This window comes from Alexandromys fortis, unplaced genomic scaffold, assembly GCF_014885135.2.
Source record: "Alexandromys fortis isolate MF-2015 unplaced genomic scaffold, M_Fortis_MF-2015_v1.1 scaffold_20, whole genome shotgun sequence".
In the NCBI taxonomy this organism is placed as follows: Eukaryota; Metazoa; Chordata; class Mammalia; order Rodentia; family Cricetidae; genus Alexandromys; species Alexandromys fortis.
The window spans coordinates 6,373,161-6,393,751 of NW_026067903.1; the positions used below are offsets into that span (position 1 = coordinate 6,373,161).

Consider the following 20,591-nt stretch of genomic DNA (forward strand, 5'->3'; position numbering starts at 1 on the left):
TTTTTTTTTTTTTAACTCACAGGGTCTTACTTTGTATCTCCACCTGACCTTGAATTGCATTCATTCTTTTGCCTCTCTCTCTCCTGAGTATTGGGATTATAGGTATCCACTATACTTGGCTGAAACTTCTTTTAAAAATATTGATGGATAGACTTGTGTTGCAATAATGCCCTTAAGGTCAGAAACTAAGTAATCCAGCTCCAGCTTAAGGGCATTACTGAATACTAGTGTCTCCTGGGTAAGACTTTTTACCTGCGAAACGAGGATACCGAGGATCACAGAGATGGCTCCACTGTTAAAGGTGCTTGTTGCCAAGCAAGGATAGAACCAGCTCCCTCAAGTTGTCCTCTAACCTCAAAGTCCACACCACGGCACATAGGAGTTCCCTTTCCTTGCAAACTAAATAAATGTAATTTTAAAAATGAGGATACCAGAACTGGCTCATAGGATTGAGAAATGAAAGCCTGCAGATCCATCACTGAACACAGTGCCCTGAATGCAGTCCTCAGAAAATGCTGCTGTTCCTCATTCCACTAAGTGGATTCACCGGGAACATTTGGCAGTAGCTGCTGTGGCCGCCTTGTCTTGTCTTTCCTTTCCCCACCCTTATCTTCACATCCTAGCTGTAGAGCGTCAGGAACACACTAACAGCTTGTGCCAGGCTTAGGCTGGCAAGCAATGCCCTTCAAGTGCCCCCTTGTGCTAGTCGGTGAGCTCAAACCGTTTCCCTGTCCAAAATTCTGAATAGAGAAGTAAATTCCTGTGTGCTAAGTATTCAAGTGTGTTTTAGGAAGTTATATAGTTCTTTGTGTCTTGTTTTTGTTTTTTGGGGTTTTTTTTTTTTTTTTTTTTTTTTTTGCTGTTAAAATGTGCTTTTGTGTGCTAGGTGGTGTTGGTGCACACACCTTTAATCCTAGCACTCCACTCGAGGCAGAGGCAGGTGGATCCCTGTGAGTTCGAGGCCAGTCTGGTCGACAGTGAGTTCCAGCCAGAGCTGTTACACAAAGACACCCTGTCTTGAAAAAAGAAAAAAAAAAGTGCTTTTGTAAAATGGTATTAGATGACTTTTAATTAAAAAAAAAAAAGGAAAAGAAACTGAACCTATCAATTTCCAAATATTTCTGCACATTTTGATGGTCTATGTCAGCCAAGGAAATTTCTCCCCTCAATCATGAAAGTCTGGCTTTGAATAATATCTAATCTAAAAATCCATTAATTTAGTTATTAAGTGACTGGATTTTTATTGTCTTCCTCTGAATGCCAGGCACTCTGCCAGGTGGTCCACCCATCACATCTTCTTCCCATAGCTAGTCCTATGAGCTGTACACATAATTTTCCCTGCTTCCAATAAGAATAGTGATGTGGAGGTCACATAGCTCGCCCAAATGTATGCAGCCGTAAGCAGTGTAAGACAGCTGGACCCAGCTCTCTGCTTCCAGAGGCCCTCGGTATTCTTTTCTGTTAGGTGATCAGCCTATGTGCTTTGGACCTGTAGGATTTTAGTATAGAATTCACAAATCTGAAAGTTCATGAGTATCCTTTTGGGAAGATGGTAGGGAGAAACGGTTTCCTGGACTTTGCTGTGTAACCAAGGATGACTGTGGGCTTACAGACAAGTGCCACCATGCCCAGTTTCATGTGGCTCTGGACGTCCAACCCAAGGCCTTGCACATTCTGCATTCTGCCACCTAAGCTACATCCCAGCTACTTCCATGAGCATCTTTTGTTGTTGCTGCTGTTTTTTAAAGAAAATGAAAAAGGTTGATTTATTAAGAAAAGTGAGGGGCTGGAGAGACGGCTTAGTCGTTAAGAGCACTCACTGGCTACTCCTCCTGAGGGCCTGATTCAATTCCCAGCACCCACATGGCGCTCACACATGTCTGTAACTCCAGTTCCAGGGCTTCTAACACCCTCACGCAGACATACATGAGGCAAAACACTAGTGATCATAAAAGAGAGAAAAATGAGAAAACTTGCGAGAGTGGGAGGGGTCCAAGGAAGAATCATTAGTATCTTTTTAATGAGTGAATGCTATAAATTTTAGCTAGAAGAATCTGGTGGCACACACCTCTAACCCCAGCACTCAGGAAGCAGAGGCACGCACATCTCTGAGTTTGAGACCAGCCTAGACTACAGAGCAATTCAGGACAGCCAGGGCTACACAGAGAAACCCTCTCTCCAAAAAAAAAAAATAGAACACAACAAAACAAAAATTAGCTAGTAATAGAGGGTCATTTTAAAAACCATAAGCAGCTCTATAGTGCAAAGTATGGAGACATTTCCTGTGCTATAGACAGTATTCATTTGGACAACAGGTGGGAATTTCTCATTTTTGGTGACTCTGAAATTAGGAGTGAAACTCACCTTACCGGCTGTAGGGCTGTCAATCTGCTGCCCTGTGAATCGGTGGCTATGCAAGAAACACTTTAAAAACTCCTAACTAGGAGTGGAAAACGAGCTGGCATTCAGTGACTTAGTGCTATGTGAGGTTAAGAGTTGAAGGAATAATATGAGTTGCTAAAGCAGACGGATTGTAGCTTTGGGGCCCTGGGGCCCAGTGTCATCTAGTGCAGTGTCTGCGTGTCATGGGCTTCCTGAGGTCGAGGATGTAGCTCAAGTAGAGTGCTTCCATGACATTCAGGAAGCCCTAGATTGGACCCCCAGAGCTGCATGAAACTGCACGCACTTTCTTTATTCCCAGCATTTGGGAAGTATAGGTAGAGAGATGAGAAAGAGTCATCCCTACTCAGAGAGTTTGATGCCAGCAGGGCTATGTGAAGCTCTGTCCCAAAACACAAAAACAAGAATTAATCCCTGTGTCCCACTCTAGACGATGGTGAAATTCTTCTACGGGGTACCCTTGTATGTGTAATGCTGAAAGGTCCTTCAATTGACTTGGGCACGGCACACCACCTGGCTCTTCCTGAATGATCAGATGACACACACCAGCTTTGGGAAGAGTGGGGCACCTGTGACTAAGAAATGCTGTCCTAGGCGTTCTAAAATTCTAAATTAAACTTGTGATTAGAGGTGATAAATGAAGCAAATCTTGGAGTCATCAGAGCACCCCAGGGCATTTTTTTTTAATCCCTTCCTTTCCTTAATTGTTCTCTGAAGTTACAAGCTTTCTCAGAATCCCATTTCTGTTAATTGCTTAATAACACACTGGCAATTACCTTGCTCTAAGTGACAGTTGCACAAGAGTAACTTTATGGTGTTTTATCATCCTCTGATGGACAAATGCCTCTCAGGTCCTGTTTACGTTCTGCCAGTGGTTAACAACTTCTGCAAAGCTGCTCTGCCCTCCCCCCACCCGCCCACCCATGAGACTGATATACTGTCCTGTGCCTTGTCTTTCACTAGCCTCTTCCTTACTAGCTGGATTTCAGATACACCTGTCTTCTCTGAGTTATCAACGTGCCAACCTCTTGTTCTTAACACATCAGATCAGATGTTGGATACTTGGATCCCTCTAACCACTGGGTCCCATCAGAACAGAGTTCCCTTGTCCATTGTGTTGCCTTTTTTTCTACCATAGCAGTTATCATTGTCTGAAATAATTTTATTTATTTATTTTTCTTTGGTTTTTCGAGACAGGGTTTTCCTGTGTATCAGTCCTAGCTTTCCTGGAACTAGCTCTTGTAGACCAGGCTGGCCTCGAACTCACAGGGATTCATCTGCCTCTGCCTCGTGAGTGCTGGGATTAAAGGCATGCACCACCACCTCCCGGCCGAAATAATTTTATTTATCTGCTTGCTTTTTACTAAATTTTATTTATCTGTCTCTCCCACTCTGGGTTAGCCCTGTGAGAGCAGATACCAGTCCGGGCTGTTTCCCACTGATCCCAGCATTTCAAACAGTACTGGCTCTTACCATAAGTGCTCACTAAGGATGAGAGGAGTGATGCTTTGGGGTCCCCTTCCCCCACCTATGAACCAGGCTGAGCTGAGCCTGTACGGGCTTCTCTCAATGCTGGTAGTTTAGAGCTGTGGAAGTTTGCTGAGGCAGAGCTAAAGTGCCCTCAAGCCCAGTGGTTTTCCTATGCTGCTGGCTGCTGCATTCCGCAGAGCTTCACCCTGCCCCGGGTTGTAGGCTGGCGTGACAGCAGTTATTTGGAAATGGATGTCCGTGAGGCTCAATTAGAGGGTGGATGATCCCTTTGGATTAGAGTTAATTTCATGGTCTCATACAGTGGGAATTTTGTCTTCAGGCAGGAGCTGTATCCTGAGACCCTGAGAAGACATCTCAACTTTAGAAGAGTGTAGTCTTGTCCCTCTCTTTGCTATAGAAATACAGTGGTCTGGGAGACAACCCAGTTGTGTTTGGGCACAGTGCATGATGGTGTGTTTTATAAAGTTGCTGGAAGCCCCAGGCCCCTCCATGGGGTAGAGACACCTTTGTAGTAGCCTCCCTTGGGAATCTGGTGGTGGTGGTACCAGACAGCCTTACAAAAGCACAGACACCTGTGCGTCTACTCTGATACATATTGTGAGAGTCAGGAACTTGCTGGGTGCCCTTTGTGGACCCTAGAATTCTGTCTGGGCAATTAGGCTGGGAATTCATCTACCACAGCAGGGTCACAGCTCTTCCAAGGCTGTCTCTTTCTAACTTGGTCTCCTGTGTTCTGTGTTGTTTCTGTAATAACCTGCTGGACCCTCTCAGGCCCAGAAGAGGCGCTATTCTCCAGGAGTCCAGGTACCCGATTCTTGACTCACCGTGGTCTTCCCTCATTCTCATATGTCCATCTGACATTTCTTGCTGCTTAGAGTCCATGTGGCTGTTGTCCCAGGAATTCCAAGTCTCTGGTCTTGACTGCATTTCCTCCTTGCATGTTCACCGGGACAGTGTGGAGCTTGTCCAAGGAGCAGCATGCCTTGTGTTCCCCTCCCCCCCCCTCCATCGCCCTGCCCCTCTGCATTGACTTGCACTGGGATCATTCTGGAATGGTAGCTCAGCAGTTGTGAGGAAGTTTACTTCTACAGCTCTATTGGAGAGAAGGCACCTTAAGAAGTAAAACCCAAGTTGGTAACATGGAGATGTTGCTCTCTTACTATTGGCAGTCTTGGAAGTTATGTGTGGCTGGGCTGAAAGTTTTGACTATGAAAAGTTGTTGTGGCTAGAGAAGCCCACCAGAGCCTGTTCCAGCAGAGCTTTCTGGATTCCACTTCATTTAGCATCATACACTGGTAGGGTAGAGTCTGAAAGGAGCTATCCAGACTGGAAAGGTTTCCCTGCCCACTCAAACAGGTATTTTCAGAATACCTGCTGTGTGCAAAACCCTTTGCTTGGGCAGAGGGATAGGGCTGAAGTGGAGACCTGGAAGATGATTTCCTTTTCTTCTAGCAGCAGCTGGGGAGAAAGGTATCTGCCCATTAAGAGGAAACGGCTAGCATTTAAGTACCAAATGATGATAGCTGGGAGGAAAAGAGCCAGTCTCCAGAGTCTAACAGGGCCACTTCAGGTCTGCCCGAGGCCTGGAGCAAGGAGAATTACTAACATCGTGTGGAATTCAGTGCTTCCTGGGTCCGTGTCCCTTGCGTGATCATCTGTTTGTGGGTGCTGGGGATGGCTCTTAAGATGAGGCAGGGTGACCTGCTCTGCTGATCCAAAAGGTGCTTGTTTCCTCTCAGGATTGTACAGGCATTGCTAAGAGCTCTTCCTCACTGTCTGCTTTTCCTTCCCTGTGTCCCAGCGGGTATTCCCCTACATCTCCGCCATGGTGAACAATGGCTCCCTCAGCTATGATCATGAGCGGGATGGGCGGCCCACAGAGCTTGGGGGCTGCACAGCCATTGTCCGCAATCTTCGTTATGACACCTTCCTCGTGATTCGCTATGTCAAGAGACACCTGACGGTGAGTCCTGTCCTGGAGCAGTTGGTGATAGGCACTGCCCTTGCTCCTGTGGTCTGTCCCTGATATATCTTTCCTTTGTTCTAGATAATGATGGACATTGATGGCAAACATGAGTGGAGGGACTGCATTGAGATGCCTGGGGTCCGGCTCCCCCGGGGCTATTACTTCGGCACTTCCTCCATCACCGGGGATCTCTCTGGTATTACACTGTGTTTTGTTTTCTCTGTTTGCCTTAGTTGATCCCTTTGGTCAGTCCCCAGTGCTTGATGAGGCCTTACTCCGAGGAGAGCCAATTGAAAGAGCTTTGGGAAGCCATGCATATGGCTTAAGAATGCTGTACATTTTTGTCTAAGTCCTGTAAAAACTCCAACCCAGGCTCTCTTGCGACAGTTGTGTGCAGGAACTAACTTAAGCAGTGTTAGGTTAGTTGCGCTTGTCTAGCAGCTCTTCCAGCCGGTGTGAATGCCTTGCTTCCCTGCCTCTTTGGCCTTCCTACTGCCAGTCTTCTCTTCTGCACTTACTACTGGGCCCAGTTCCCCCCGTCACAGAGCTGCGCTTCGACTCCAGCATCCCTCTCCTGACCAACCTCCAGTCCCTCTTTATTCAGACTTTTGAACGGAACAGATGTCGAGTTTGCCAGCCGTCTGCCTGCTCCTGAGCTGAGCTTGTTGCTTGCCATGCACAGTGCTCTCGTCCTCACCATTCTTAGGCCATTCCAGCTCATTTCACCCGCATTCTGAAATGCTAACCTTCCTTGACTGACACGCTAACACTCTACCTAGTTTTGGGCCAGGCAGGCAATTAAAAAAAAATCATAAATTTCTAACCTGTAGAAATATAGTTTTGTTGTTGTTAGTTTGTGTGGCTTTTAGTTGTTTTAGTTTTAAGACAATCTTGCTTTGTACTCTGACCCTGAGCCAATGATACAATCCTCCCCCACTTCCCCGAGACAGGATTTCTCTGTGTACCTTTGGAGCCTGTTCTGGAACTCACTCTGTAGACCAGGCTGGTCTCAAACTCACAGAGATCTTCCTACCTCTGCCTCCCAAGTGCTGGTGTTAAAAGCATGCACCACCACCGCCCAGCTCTTCCTCCACTTTCTATGTGCTGGGATTATAGGCACCACACCTAGCACTGTCTCACTTTTCTTAGTCAAGAACTTGTTGAGAAAGTTCAAATAGCTCTCAGCTGTCCCAGGCTTTGATGTCCACACACTGTAGAGAACTCTACCGTGGCTTTGTTTTGAAGGAAGGAAGGACAGAGAAAGGCAAGGGAAAGGAAAAAGGAGGAGGCCAAGGCTGGTGGTTCTCTACATAGTGGTCTACATAGTGAGTTCCAGGGCGGCTAGGGCTCCAAAGTGAGACCCTGTCTCAAAAAAATAAAATAAAAAATAAAAAAAAGAAAGGAAGGAAGGAAAGAAATAAAAGAAAAGAAAGATGAACTGGGCTACGTAGCAATTATAGGTCAGTTTGAGCTACAAAATGAAACCCTGCCTTGAAAGGAAAGGAAAAAAGGGAAGATCCATTTTCTGTGTAACTTCTTTTGATATTTTATTTCTTTGTTTTGTGAGAGGGACTATGTAGCCCAGGCTAGCCCAGAACTTGCCATGTAGCCATAAACTTGGGATCTTTCTACCTCAGCCTCTCAAGTGCTGAGACTACTTATGTGCTACCATACCTGGCCTGCCCTGGCTTTTTATTCTGACCTGGAGTTTAAGCTTGGTTCTGACAATGAAAACATTTTCCAAATGAAGATGAAGGCAGTTTCTTCTGCTCTGGATGTTGATGGCAGTAGCAGACCAAGGGACTAGGATGTAGCCCAAGAAATGATCAGAAATTCAGGCTAGGCTCAATATCAGTGCTCAATATTAGTCCCCACTGAAGCGGGCAGAGCTTCCTCAAGGGTTAGTTGACTGCAGATCTGAACGTCTGAGAAAAGCCAGGAAGGCCATATATGATGGCACACGCATTTAGTTCCAGCCCTCAGGAGAAGGGCAGATGGATCTCTGTGAGTTCCAGTACAGCCTGTCTCAACCAGCCAAACAAACAAATTCTTAAAAAGCCCCAAACCAACTTAACAACAACAACAACAAAAAACTTAAAAAGAGAAGTCAAGTACAGTGGCTCACACCTACAATCCCCGCATTTTAGAAGGCTGAGACGAGAAAGTCACAGGCTTGCAGTCAGCAGCCTGGCCTACATACTAAGACCCTGTCTCCTAAAACCAAGCAGAGACCAAACAAACAAATGAGAGAAGCAGGGCCTGGAATGGTGTCAGACACCTGTAATCCCAGTACCCAGGAGGCTGAAGCAGGAGGCCCATCAGTCAAGGCCAGCCTGTACTGCACTGCAAAACTCTGCCTTACACACTAGTACTTATGCACATAAACTTGTTTTATGAAATCCAGTCTCTAGTTTAAGAAATCAAGTCTCTAGTTTCTTGGTCTCCTTTCTAGTAGCATTAGGGAGATCAGGGTCAGGATTCCAAACAGACACAAAGAAGCAAAGTCTGTAAGGCAGCATCTTCCAAGTAACGTTGGAATTACTCAAGTAATTATTCACTCACGTAACATTGCCCTGACCAAGACCCGTTAAACAGATGGTGGGAGAGCATTTTTCCTCTCCGCCTCTCTTTGCATGTGTGTGCTTATACTCTACCGAGAGAAAGCTGCGGTGCTGCTGTGTCTCCTCGTACTACCAAAAGGTCTCAATGTATGATAGAGGATTTAATTATCTTTGTACTTTTTAAGGTTTTGAATTGTATTTGTGTGTATGTGTATTATAGGTGCATGTGTATGCAGGTGCCTACGTAAGCCACAAGAGGACACTAGATCCTCTGGATCTGGAGCTGCAGATCGTCTGAGCCATTTGATGTGGATGCTGGGAACTGAACTCTGGTCCAGTGCTCCTAACCACTGAGACATCTCTCTAGCCCCAGTTATTTTCAATATTTTTGGTTTTTATTATATAATTATTTGCCAGCAAAATACATAGAATATATTCAATGTCTTATTCTTTTAGATGAGAAAATGATGAGGCTTTAACTTTTTTTTTTTTTGTCTTTTTGGTTTTTTTTCGAGACAGGGTTTCGCTGTGGTTTTTGGAGCCTGTCCTGGAACTAGCTCTTGTAGACCAGGCTGGTCTCGAACTCACAGAGATCCGCCTGCCTCTGCCTCCCAAGTGCTGGGATTAAAGGCGTGCGCCACCACCGCCCGGCTAACTTTTTTTTTTTTAAAGTTTGTTTTTTGTTGAGTTTTGCTGTTGTTGCTTTTTGAGATACAACTCACTGTGTAGCCCATATTGGCCTAAGTCTCACATATGTAGACCAAGTTAGCCTTGACTTTGTGTCAGTTCTCCTGTTTCTGCCTCTCAAGTGCTAGAATCACAGGCATGTGCCATCACAGGGCCTCATATGACACTTTCATCCGTGTGTGTCATTGTCCTTCCTTAGACCTTATTCACGGCCCTGGTTCCCCGTCTTCTTGCCCCTTCTGCTAGTTCTCTCTCCCTTATATCGTCCTTTTGCATTTGTGTTCTGTATTTAAGTCTAGATTCCCATATGAGAGACGACATGCTATATTTGCCTCCCCCATCACCATGTCTCACTTCCACCTCCCTTCTGTTAGTCCCCTTGCTCCCCTGAAATAGTTCTTGTTCTGCTTTAGATGTCCAGGTTGCGTCAAGGCATTACTATCAGTGGATAGAGGAGCTTGGATCAGAGACTTGAGCCAAGGTACTAACTCCAGAAGCCCTCATGTTGAGGCAGCTGGAGTAATCCTCTACTCTCTCCTCTAGATAATCATGATGTCATTTCCCTCAAGTTGTTTGAGCTGACGGGGGTGAGGACCCCAGAAGAAGAAAAGCTACATCGAGATGTATTCCTGCCCTCAGTGGACAATCTGAAGCTGCCTGAGAGTGAGTGTGGGACCCTGGGAGATGGTGCATGGTCAGGGAGGAGGTTACAGTGTTCATGGATTCCGGGGTAACTGGCATCTACAGCTGTCGGGTTGGTGTTTTGGTGCTCCTCTGGATGCCTGCACTACCTTCCCACCTGTCCTGTTACAGCTGCTTCATTTTTAAATTGAGTCATCTAGAGAGGGGGGGTTAGGGCTTGGGCTCCCCAGAAGTGGGGTCAGAAACCAGGAACTGGACAGCTGTTGACCCATTGTTGAATGGGCTCCATATCTCTGATTGTTTTTTTTTTTTCTTTTGCTTCCTCAGTGACGGTACCACCAGCACCCCTGAGTGGCCTGGCCCTCTTTCTTATCGTCTTTTTCTCGCTGGTGTTTTCTGTGTTTGCCATTGTCATTGGTATCATACTCTACAACAAATGGCAGGACCAGAGTCGAAAACGCTTCTACTGAGCCTGCTGCCATCAGCCCCTCTATGATGTTCACCCATGAGGTGTGGGTCTGAGCATACAGCCTGGCAAGTCTGCTTGAGTCGCCAGTTGTTCAGGGACTGTGTTCCATCACTGGGGCTTTGAATGCACTGACCCTGCATTCTCATGGTCATCCATGGGATCATCTCACTGGCCCCAGATGCCACTCACAGGCCCGAGCAGCTGTGATGTGCCTTCCCTGCAGTCCTTAAACTTAGGAGTGAAGAGACATGGAAAAAAAAATATATTGTGATGCTTAAATTACAAAAATCGGATAGCTACCCTAAGGATAGACTGGATGCAGCAGGCCTTCTACTTCTTTTAAATTTCCAAATAGAAAACCAGAACTCATATAACCTGGAAACCCACTTACTAGTTTTTGCTTCTGCCCATGGCTCTTTCTACTTGAGCTTCTTGGCAATCGGGATGGAGACGTCTGCCACACTTGCACCTGCCTCTCTGTGTCCCTTCACTTGTCCTCCGTGTGGCCATCCTGAGCTAGGAAAGAAGTCTGCTGCTCCCGTTAGGTGGCCCTAGGACTTTCTGCATTAGCTCCTTGCTTCAGCCTCTGGTCTGCGCTGGGTGGATCTTGCTCCATTCCTGTCTGTCCCTGCATCTTCAGCTTTCCTAATTGGAGCTCTCCAGGCCTTTGGATCATTTGGCTAGAAGTTGTTACAAATGAAGTGAAGCTTAGACACCGTCACAGTCACAGATGCCGTGAGATTAGCTGTGACATCATCCAGGCCCAGGTGTGCCACAGAAAGCTGCATTCGTCTCCTCTGACCACACGGAGGTGTTTCTGGACCCACTGGAGCCTGCTTAGCTGCATGTTTTGTTTCTCATGATTCTTAGGATCCTGCTTGGAGGATTTGAAGTGGAAAGCAGCTTCTTATTCCCTGGACTTAGATATGACCCCAAGAGGAGATTTGACTTCTTAATGAGGAGCAACAGTTGCTGATTTCATGTAACAAATCTCTGAGAGCAAAAGACCTTCGATCTCTGTCTGGCAAAGTCCTGATCACTGAGCAGCACAGCTTGAGTGTGGTCCTATGTGTGTGTCACCCCGATTACACTGCCTTATTCTACAAATGTTACATGCTGCTCACCCATCTGCCCTGTGATTAAATTGGTTACAGGCTAGTCTCCTTGGAGGGCCTGAAACTGAGTTTTCTGGGTCTTTGAAGCCCAAGGAAAATTCTTAAAGTGACTGATGGAACCAATCATGAGTCCTGGCTCAGTGGCCTTCTTCTGGGATAGGCTTAGTGGGGAGGCGCCAGCCTGTTTTCTGAGCCTCAGGTATGTCAGCTCTTACCCTGTCCCCCCTGGGTGACTGGGAAAGTCCTCATGCTCCTCCCTAGACTAGGAGGAGGGGTCACCCTGGCTGCAGATGGGTGTTCATCTTCTCAGGCCTCTGTCTTTCCTGTGTGTTTAAGCAGGATAGTATGTTGCCCTTCTGCAAGAGAGAGGAAGTGCAGAGAGCCCCCTCCTAACAATTTCCCACAGTAGCAGAATAGCTTCAGGGGAGCTAGGGGATGAACTGGGATATAGAGGTTGGCCTTAGTACCAGGAGAATGTCAAGAAATTAAGTTAGTTTTGTCCACTTTGAGTTCAAGGCCAGCCTGGTCTATACAGCAAGTTCTAGGACAGCAGTGACTACACAGAGAAACCCTATTGTGGTAAACAAAAACAAACGGAGGGAAGGAGGGAGGGAAGGAAGGAGAGAGGGAGGGAAACCACCTGCTCAGCATCATGCATCCTGCCCCAGCTCTTGCTTTTGTTGCAGAAACAATGATTTCTGTGGCGAGTAAGGCTATTTCTCTGGGCATTGTAACCCCAGCATGTGTGCTGGATGAGGTAGTGCCTGGTCCCTGGTGTGGCTCTAGTGCACTCATACTTGGGTATACGCCATGGCCTCAGCATAGGACTCAACAGTTAACCCTTCCCTTATTTTCTCTGTCCCAGGACTAGATGGGGTGACTAAATGTGGCATAGTTCCCCAAGTCTCAAATAAAGAGCTGGCATTTTCAGCCTTTCACATTGTCTTTAATCCCAACCCCCAAGTTCCAAGGTAACTTTGTTAGATAAACATTTATTTTGGTAGAAAATTAACAGCTCTGCTCTTGTGAGAAGTGGTCTCTAAACATTTGAGTCAGAATACGCATGGTCCCTTGGACGTGTCCTAGAAGACTCAAACAAGGATCTGCTAGGAAGCCGAAAGGACAGGGTGCTTGCTCGGCAGGTGAGAGGAAGTCAGGTCACCTAGCCTTGTGGAGCTGGCATCTCTGGGATGACATCTCTCATTTGTCTCCTGGATCCTTGGAGGATTGTCTGCCCCTGGTCTTTTAAAGGATGTAGTTTCAAGCCCTCCATGCTAAAGATGGAAGAGTTGATCCTGCTGGTGTTTACTGAGCCGATGAGGTTGACAATTTTAATAGGGGGGTTCAACCGAAGTTCAGGTTTGATCCAGGCCATGGCCAAATAGTTCTAGAGAGAGAAGAGACACCAGAGTAGCCTAAAGTAGAAACCTAAGTGTACTCTCAGAGCGGACACAAGAGTGGCCAGTGCCTTTGTCCTGTCCCCAGTGGTTAGTACTCACCGGAGTCGAATAGACGAAGTTGAACAGTATAATCCCTACAGCCAGTATCACCGAAAGGCATATGATTTTGTAGCGGTAGCGTTTGCAGAAAACATAGCAGAAGTTTTTAATAGGTGACCGGTACCACAAGAAAGAGGAGTCATTTCGTCTGCCCATGACAGTGGATGCCAGAGAATGGAAGGCAAGAGGAACCTTCAGATCAAGTGACCCACAGCCTTTGGTCTTTTCTGTAACAGGTTGGGGAGCCCCCTTATACCCAACCCCATGTCTTATTTCCTGACTATAGCTTAGCCATGTAGGAGGAAGTAACTCTCCCTTTCCACACGGAGGCCCACCAGTCACCACCATATACAAAGGGGGAGGAATGATGGGCTCGGTGCCTGTGCCTCACAGGGCCCTTACATGGGAGGATGGAGTGTAGGGAACTGGTTGGGTTCTGATTGGCCTCGCCCGGCTGGCCTGATTAATGCCTCCCTCTCTGGCAGAATCTCCAGGGTCATCTTCACTTTACCCTAGAAATGCCAAAGACAAAGGGGTGGGGGCTGCTCTGCTCAGACAGTAGGGGCAAGGTCATTTCAGAACCACTTCCCCACCTCTGCAAAGCAGAGGAGCTTTGACTAATGTCCTGGAAGTCTGCGAGAGCTAGGTTAGATGGCATCACACTCCTAGTCACTAAACACCTTCCCCAGCTCCTACCGACAAACGCCACTTTTCACCGTCATGGACCTGACAAGGCCACCATCCAGTGACGTTGGTCTTCTTAAAGAGAGAGAAACGCTTCTGTTGTGTGGAGGGCCTTTTGGAGTCAGTTTCCAACATCTCGAGGGAACATTGCTTGCTCCTCTCAGCCGGAAGGGGCATGTCCGTTAAATCCAGCTCCAAGACTCCTGAGCCCAGACAAAGGCCATCATTAGCAAGAAGACTTGCTTACCCAGTGTCACACCCTACACCAGGACCTCACCTAAGAAGTCATCAGGGGAGAAGAGGTCATTGTCCCATATCTGGATGATGAGCCGGGCTGGAAACTTTTGCGATGTGGGATCCAGGCTCCATATGTAGTCCTGGAGGACAGCAGAAGGCTGTGTTATGGCCTGCCTCGTGGACATTTCCCTTGGATACTCGTTAGTCCACTAGTCGGTAACGACAGACTATCAAGGAAGAGGGGCTCTGCCTTGCCTAAGGACAAGACCCTAATGTCCTGTCACAGCTTGCAGGTCTCTGAAACAATGGTGAATCTCTTGGACCCTAAGGCTCTTCCCTTGTTTTCTCCTCCCCATCCCTTACCTTCTGGCTTTGGACGCACACACGCTCTGTGACCAGGTAGTCCATGGTGAAGATGAACCTCCAGTTGAAGTCGGCCGCCCCAGTCAGGGAGTGGTAGTGGACATCTGTCTTCTGCATGTCCTTCTCTAGCCCAAATAGCCACCTGGGGCCAGAGTCCTTTCACCTGGGGCTCCTGTGTGTGGTCCCCATCCCACCACACCCAAGTGGTGGCAGAGAGATGTTTCCCTCAGGACTAGGAGGCTCCAGCAGGGTGACAGAACCAGAGAACTAAGGGAGAACTTCTGGAGTGGTGTCCCCCGCCCCCAGCCTCACCCTTTGACGTAGATGTCACTCATCTTCTCTCTACTTAAGGTCTGACGAACCAGGTCCACTTGGGAGGTACTCCAGATGATGCAGCGCACTTCGTACCTGTAGCCGCTATGCTCTGAGGCCAGGCTGAGGACCACCCCCACCCCCACCCAGACCCCAGCCACAGCCCTGCAGAGGGAGGGCCTGCCCAGAGAGCCTGAACGGGGGCAGGAAAGCTCCTTCGAAATCTGATAGAGAATTCCCACCGCCTAGGATTGGAGGCTCCCTGCACCCTGGGGGCTGAGCTGGAGCGCCATGATTAGGAACTGGGCTGGCATATACTCACCGTTTAGGCTCCCTGGGGCTGATGTTGACTCGGGGGCCAGGAGGCCCCAGCATCTTGGGGAAGATATCCACCCACATTTGTATTTTCCCCTAGAGCCAGAATGGGTTTGCAGGTTGGAGGTTGCTGGTCTCCCTTCCATTAGGTAGCATGAGGGTCTGAGGCTTGGATGAGAGGCGGGGGGCCTGGAGATTGCTGGGAGGTGGCAAGTGATCACCTGCCAGCTCCTTTAGTTTTGGCTAGGAAGGCAAGTGAGGGAGGGTGAAGGGAGACTAAGAGTGGGGGTTGAGATTTCACTTATGTCCTGGAGGTGGGGCGTAAGGAGGTCATGCTGGGTGGCCTGTTGATGGGGATCCGTGTTGGGGTTGGGCCTCATGTATTCAGCAGCATGCAAGCCTTAAGTAAGAAAGTTGGATGGTCAGTAAGGTACTCTCTGTTGTGTGACCACAACCTAAGGTTATTATGCTGGCCACGAAGTAGAGTCCTGAGAGAAAGAATTAGTGGTGAAAATGCTAAGTAGAGGAAGGGAAAGGGTGGCCCCACCAGCCTTAGAAAATAGGTAAATATGTCCTGCCTGTCCAGCCACCTGACCTACTTTTATTCTCCCATGCTGACCCATTTGAGAAAGCCAGTTTAATGAGGATGGTTATTTTAAAAATTGCTCAGCAGAAGACTTGATGAATGTGAAAGATTTGTGGAACGATGGAGCCATGTTTATAGTTGGACAACGAGCCATAATTAAGGTGCCCCTGCAGGAGCTGTGCCCTAGGTTCCTTCATATAGGGAAGACAGTCTGCAGTTAAGCGGCTCGAACTGGGTTTTGCCGTGTTTGTGCCTTCTGAGCTATGGCGCCCCCTCCCTACACCTCAGGAGAGCAAAATCAGTGGTACTAGTGGTTGGTGGGACACCCTAGAGCGTCCCACACTGCTGTGAGACATCCATTTCTTACAGCCTTTCCAGGCGTCACCTTCTCTAAGTAACATCATTGGAGCATCTTCTTACTAACGTGCAAAACATGCTTGACTCCTGTCTGTGCACACATGTGAGTTGTTGACCTGCCCTTGCTTCTCACTGTGAACTACGTCCATTTCCTTATCCAGTGCAATCTGTAGGAGGCAGGAGCAGCCCCTCTGTCGTCACATACCTGGTCGATACCTGGCTGACTCTTACTGTACAGTGTGCGGGTCTCCACATGCTCAGGAACCAGGCCCTGGGTGTTCAGGATGTATAGTGCCAGGCGTTCTTTCTTAGGCCCCAAACCCTCAAAGGTAGGGGGCGTGGACTCTGGATGGAAGATGTGATCATGAGGTCATTAGCACTTCCACCTGAGCACCCTCCCCAGCCCTGCCTGTGTATCTGGCTACAGTAGCCGTTTATGAGAAGAAAAGGGAAAACTGGAAAGATATTGTTGCTCTTCTACCAAGGGCAACCTCTCCTCATCTCTTCTTTCTTTCTGCACTCATTCATTCTAGGGTCCACACTGGTTCCCCAGTGCCACACCTTAGCTGTCTGGAAGAGTGCTGGGCTCACCAAAGCTCTGCAACCTGAATGTTTTCCCATTGTAGACAATTGAGTCGCCATCAAGGTCAAATACAGGTGGAGGCAGCCCTTTCTGTTTGGCATAGCGGTCCAGAAGGTAGCTCGGGGACAGCTGATCCCGCCACCTAAATGGCCCTGACCTGTGGGAGTATGCAAGATAGGAAGGAACAGGTCTTTCAGGGGAAGGTGCTGGAAACAGAGAGAGAGAGGCAGGTCCAGCCCAGCTCTCCACCTCTCCTCGGGGAACTGTGGGCTCACACCTCCCCCCAACGCAGCTTGCTTGCGGAGTGGGTCCACACTCACTTGCAGTAGGATGTAGAGAGCCCACAGCGGGCTCCAAAGCCAGACAGAAGTCTGTTCTCAAGGTCGATCACCGTAGATCCAATCTCATCATCGGCAGTAACAAGGTCAAAGTCGTAGAGCTGGATCTCTAGGTCCTTCTCCAGTGGGATGTTACATGTGAGTTCATACATCCTAGAGACAAGGGGGTTGGAACATGGCTGCGGACATGAATTCTGCCTCACTGGCCAACATCTAGGGTCCCTGGTCCACCTCTTCATTCACAGTGAATGTGGGCAGCAGAGCATAGGCTTTTGTCCACCAGCATCCAGTCCCTGAACATGGCTAAAAAGTAACTTATAAGACAGCCTGTGCATGGAGGCCCGAGTGCCTCTCTTTGGGTGTAGGTGGGGCGTGTGAAAAAGTGGAGGATTATCCACCTGTCTTGCACCTGTTGAGCCCCTAAGAACCAGTGAGATGCTGCACACAAGGACCCTGGAGGCTCTGAAGAAATGCATCTGCCTACTGGAACTGCCTTCCAGCCTAGCATGGAGGACTAGAAAAACAACAGTGGGTGACTGGGGGCAGCTCACGTGCCAAAGATAGGATCCAGAGTGTTGGGGTAGTATAAGTCCCGGTTGCCGAGTTTAGTCTGCCCCAGTTTCAGGATCACGTAAGGGTCACACTGCAGGAGAGAAGCAGAGGGAAGAAAGGAAGAGGGACATCAGTCAGGCTGGTCAGGGAGGATGAGAGTGAAGCAGATGTGTACTACGTGGTGCCTTTAAGAGGTGGCTATGTGGGTAGGAACAGCCTGAAGCTACTGCAACATGGCTGTGATCTAGGCATGGGGTGCGGACCACTGGTGACAAGTGGGACTACTTTATTTTTTACCAGGCCATTGTAGTCCTGTGGCTGCAGGTTGATGGCTCGTATCAGGTATACCCGGACTATGCATGTCTGAGGGAAATCTTCAGTCTCAGGCCAAGATGAGAACTGACGTGGGGGCTTGGGGGCATCTGGGTCCTCAGGAAAGGGGTAGATGCGGAACAGGCCCTGGGGGTGAGAAGACATTGGCAGCCCAACCCCCAACGGGGCAGTGCTAGCTTAACTTTGTAAAGCCACCTGCACAGCAGGGAGAGGGTTAGGCTGCGGGTGAGCTGCAGGGGTCTTCAGGCAGGGACAGAGTTTAAAGGGGCATTGGGCAAAAGCACTCAAAGCTACTTGGTGTCCCAGACTATGACGGGACTGCACACCCATCCCTTCGGGTCTGACTATGTCTGAGGCGTGCATCTTTGGGGGACCAGCATGAGCTAGAGCTGGAAATCTGAAGGTCTTGCCTCCCTCCATCCCTGCCTGCATAGACTGACCTGTGTCTCTCTACTTCTGGGGCTGTTTCTCAGGCCCTGGCTCATCTTCCATGGGCAACAGAGAGACAGGTAGCTTGGCTGACTTAGACGCACCTTGAATTCCCCTACTACAGGACTGTCCACCTTGGGCTTCTCCTGGTAAAGTTTGAAGGTCTGGCAGAAGTCCTGCAGGCCCTGGAAGGCCTGAACTGCCTCCAGCTCACAGTCGTACACCTGTGGGGGGCAGATGCAGGACCTGGGCTGGTGGGGACCATCTTGGAAGTCAAGAGATGAAGGGATCACCAGACTCCAAGCCCTTTTCAAGTATTTTCCCCATCGGTAGCCCCACTGTCTGCTTCAGATGGAGCAGCTGGTAGCAAAGTTTCTGGGGGCTCTTAGGGCACAGTGTAAACAGTCCCCCCTCTCCACCTAAGTGGGAGAGTGCTTGTCTTACAGGATCCCTGCACCCTGAATGTGGGGCACACTTGCAGTGCTAACACCCTGGAGGTAGAGGCAGGAGGGTCAGAGCTCAAGGTCATCTACACCTACAGAGCAAAGTGGAGGCCTGTTTAGGCTATGCAGGACCTTATTCCAAACAAGGCAAAACCAAACCAGCAGCTCTGCCGCTTAGTGGTTCCCTGACAAACCATGGCCAAGTCTCTGGCACCTCCCAGGGGAGGTTGTGTGCTGCCTTTCCCGGGACCCTCACCGTCAGGGTGTGGTAGCTTTTGTACTTGTACTGCAGAGACTTGTCAGCGTCCCCCGTGGCCCAGAACAGCTTGCTCCACCAGTCCACGTCATGCTCATAGTCATCCTCCTGACAGAGAAGGGGGGACTCTCGCTGGCTCTCAGGCGGGGCTACGGTGCCCTCGCCAACCGCCTGGGGTTGTCCCTTGCCCCTGGGCTGCGGTGCCCCTGCCAACCGCCTGGGGTTGTCCCTTGTTCCTTCGTCTGAGTCTGCTTTACCTCCTCTTTGCTGGAATCAAACCAGAACTTCTTGAAGAGGAAGTCGAAGAGCTGAAAAGTGAGGAGGTTGGAGGAGACTAGAGGAAGAGGCTGGGGCAGGAGCTCTCCTGTCCCCTTGCAGTTTCCATGGCCTTTCAGTTAAGCCAGGGTGGGGAATTGTATTTCTTAGTGTCCATTGCCCATCCATATACACAGGACTCACACGGGCTCAGAAATGCAGAACCTCATACTCTATCCGAACCCATGAAGGCAGAATCTTTTCCCCCAGGAGTCTCACCATGTACCTAGGCTGTGATCCTCCTGCCTCAGCCTCTCCAGTGCTGGGATTACAAGCCTACTAACCATTATGCCCCTCCCAGCAAAATCAACCTTCCCTCCCTCCCATATCTTGTGCTAGGTAGGAATTCAGGGTCTGTGCACGCTAGGCAGGCAGTCTATCACTTAGGTACCTCCCTAGCCCTTGGTTTTGGGGACAGTGTCTTGCTTATGTAGCTCAGGCTGTCTCAGACCTTCAATCCTCCTGTCCCGTTTTCTGAGTGCTGCAATTACAAGCACGTACCATTATGCCCGGCAGCATCTCCTTTTGATGAAGGCATTTGGGAACTGCTGTGATTAAAATGTGATGCTGTTGCCCTAGAGCTATAACCGCGGGGCACAGTAGAGGTGGAGGCACTTGGAACAAAATCTTAATGGCTGCCAACTCTAGTGGGATCCCTCAGTGAGATCCCAGGGTCTCAGGTAAGGGGGTCTTAACCTTGTTGCTGTGATTAAGTACCTTGACAAGAAGCAGCTTATGGGGAGAAGGGATAATTCTGGCTCACAATTTGAGAAGTCATGGAGAGGAAGAGATGGAGCAGGTGTCTGAGGCAGCTGGTCACATTGTGTATGAATTCAGGACACAGAGTGGCAAATGCCAGTGTTTAGTTTACTTTCTCCTTTTTAGTTAAGTGTAAGACCCCAACCCATGGGAAGTTGCTGCCCACTTCCAGGGTGGCTCCTCCCACCTCAGTAACCCTCATCTAGACAACCCCTCAGAGATAAGCCTGGAGGCTTGTCTCCCGGGTGACTTTACATATTGTCAAGTGGACAGTCAGTGTTAACTATCACAAGTCTTGCAAGCATGAGAATCTATGTAAAAACCTATGTGAAAAGGCCCAGCATGGTGGTTTGTTTGCAATCCCAGTACTGGAGAGGTAGGTACAGGAATCCCTTGGGCTGACTGGCTAGCCTAACCTAATTAACAATTTCTAGGCCAGCAAGAAAACCTGTCTCAAATAGCAAGAGGGAGTTATGTCTGGCCTTCACACATGTGTACATATGCACACACATACATGCATGTGCACACACACAACACATGTACCCCACGCACAAATGAATAAAATAGCAATCCCAGCACTTGGGAGAAGGAGGTAAGAAGATTGGTTCAAGGTTATCCTCTATTACATCGGAAGTTCAAGATCAGCCTTAGATACACATGAGACCCTGTCTCAGGACTCTGCTCTAACACCCCCAAAATGCTCACATGATTCTCACATGCACACTTGACTGAGGCCCAACCCTTAGCCTTCTACAGTAAAGTTAAGCCTCCTCAGAGGCAAGAACAGGGTCATTCATGTAACTGGGAGGAGAGAAGGTGCCTGGGGCCCTTACTCACAGTATCAGGCTTCTTCACAGACAGGGCTGCAGAGAGAACACAGCTTGTGAGCGTCAGGAAGA

The 20,591-nt window shown here is 48.7% G+C and overlaps 2 protein-coding genes across 3 annotated transcripts in view; one reads left to right on the forward strand and one right to left on the reverse strand.

Moving 5' to 3' along the window:
- The window catches only part of Lman2l (lectin, mannose binding 2 like), a 23,143-nt gene extending 11,683 nt beyond the window's left edge, over positions 1-11,460 (forward strand). For both annotated transcript variants that reach the window (XM_050134668.1, XM_050134669.1), the window contains 4 exons: positions 5,693-5,854; positions 5,939-6,053; positions 9,649-9,768; positions 10,075-11,460. In XM_050134668.1, coding sequence (XP_049990625.1) covers positions 5,693-5,854; positions 5,939-6,053; positions 9,649-9,768; positions 10,075-10,217 — 540 coding nt within the window. In that variant the 3' untranslated portion in view covers positions 10,218-11,460. The remainder of the gene's footprint in view (positions 1-5,692; positions 5,855-5,938; positions 6,054-9,648; positions 9,769-10,074) is intronic.
- Positions 11,461-12,407: 947 nt separating this feature from the next.
- Positions 12,408-20,591, reverse strand: part of Fer1l5 (fer-1 like family member 5) — a 51,799-nt gene continuing 43,615 nt past the window's right edge. Inside the window, exons 37-53 of the mRNA XM_050134601.1 lie at positions 20,530-20,555; positions 18,876-18,926; positions 18,619-18,723; positions 18,024-18,143; positions 17,455-17,616; positions 17,157-17,248; positions 16,588-16,758; positions 16,276-16,424; positions 15,890-16,029; positions 14,749-14,837; positions 14,427-14,522; positions 14,115-14,256; positions 13,792-13,891; positions 13,527-13,717; positions 13,233-13,342; positions 12,831-12,978; positions 12,408-12,718 (exon numbers count right to left, since the gene is read on the reverse strand). Coding sequence (XP_049990558.1) covers positions 12,494-12,718; positions 12,831-12,978; positions 13,233-13,342; positions 13,527-13,717; positions 13,792-13,891; positions 14,115-14,256; positions 14,427-14,522; positions 14,749-14,837; positions 15,890-16,029; positions 16,276-16,424; positions 16,588-16,758; positions 17,157-17,248; positions 17,455-17,616; positions 18,024-18,143; positions 18,619-18,723; positions 18,876-18,926; positions 20,530-20,555 — 2,117 coding nt within the window. The 3' untranslated portion in view covers positions 12,408-12,493. The remainder of the gene's footprint in view (positions 12,719-12,830; positions 12,979-13,232; positions 13,343-13,526; positions 13,718-13,791; positions 13,892-14,114; positions 14,257-14,426; positions 14,523-14,748; positions 14,838-15,889; positions 16,030-16,275; positions 16,425-16,587; positions 16,759-17,156; positions 17,249-17,454; positions 17,617-18,023; positions 18,144-18,618; positions 18,724-18,875; positions 18,927-20,529; positions 20,556-20,591) is intronic.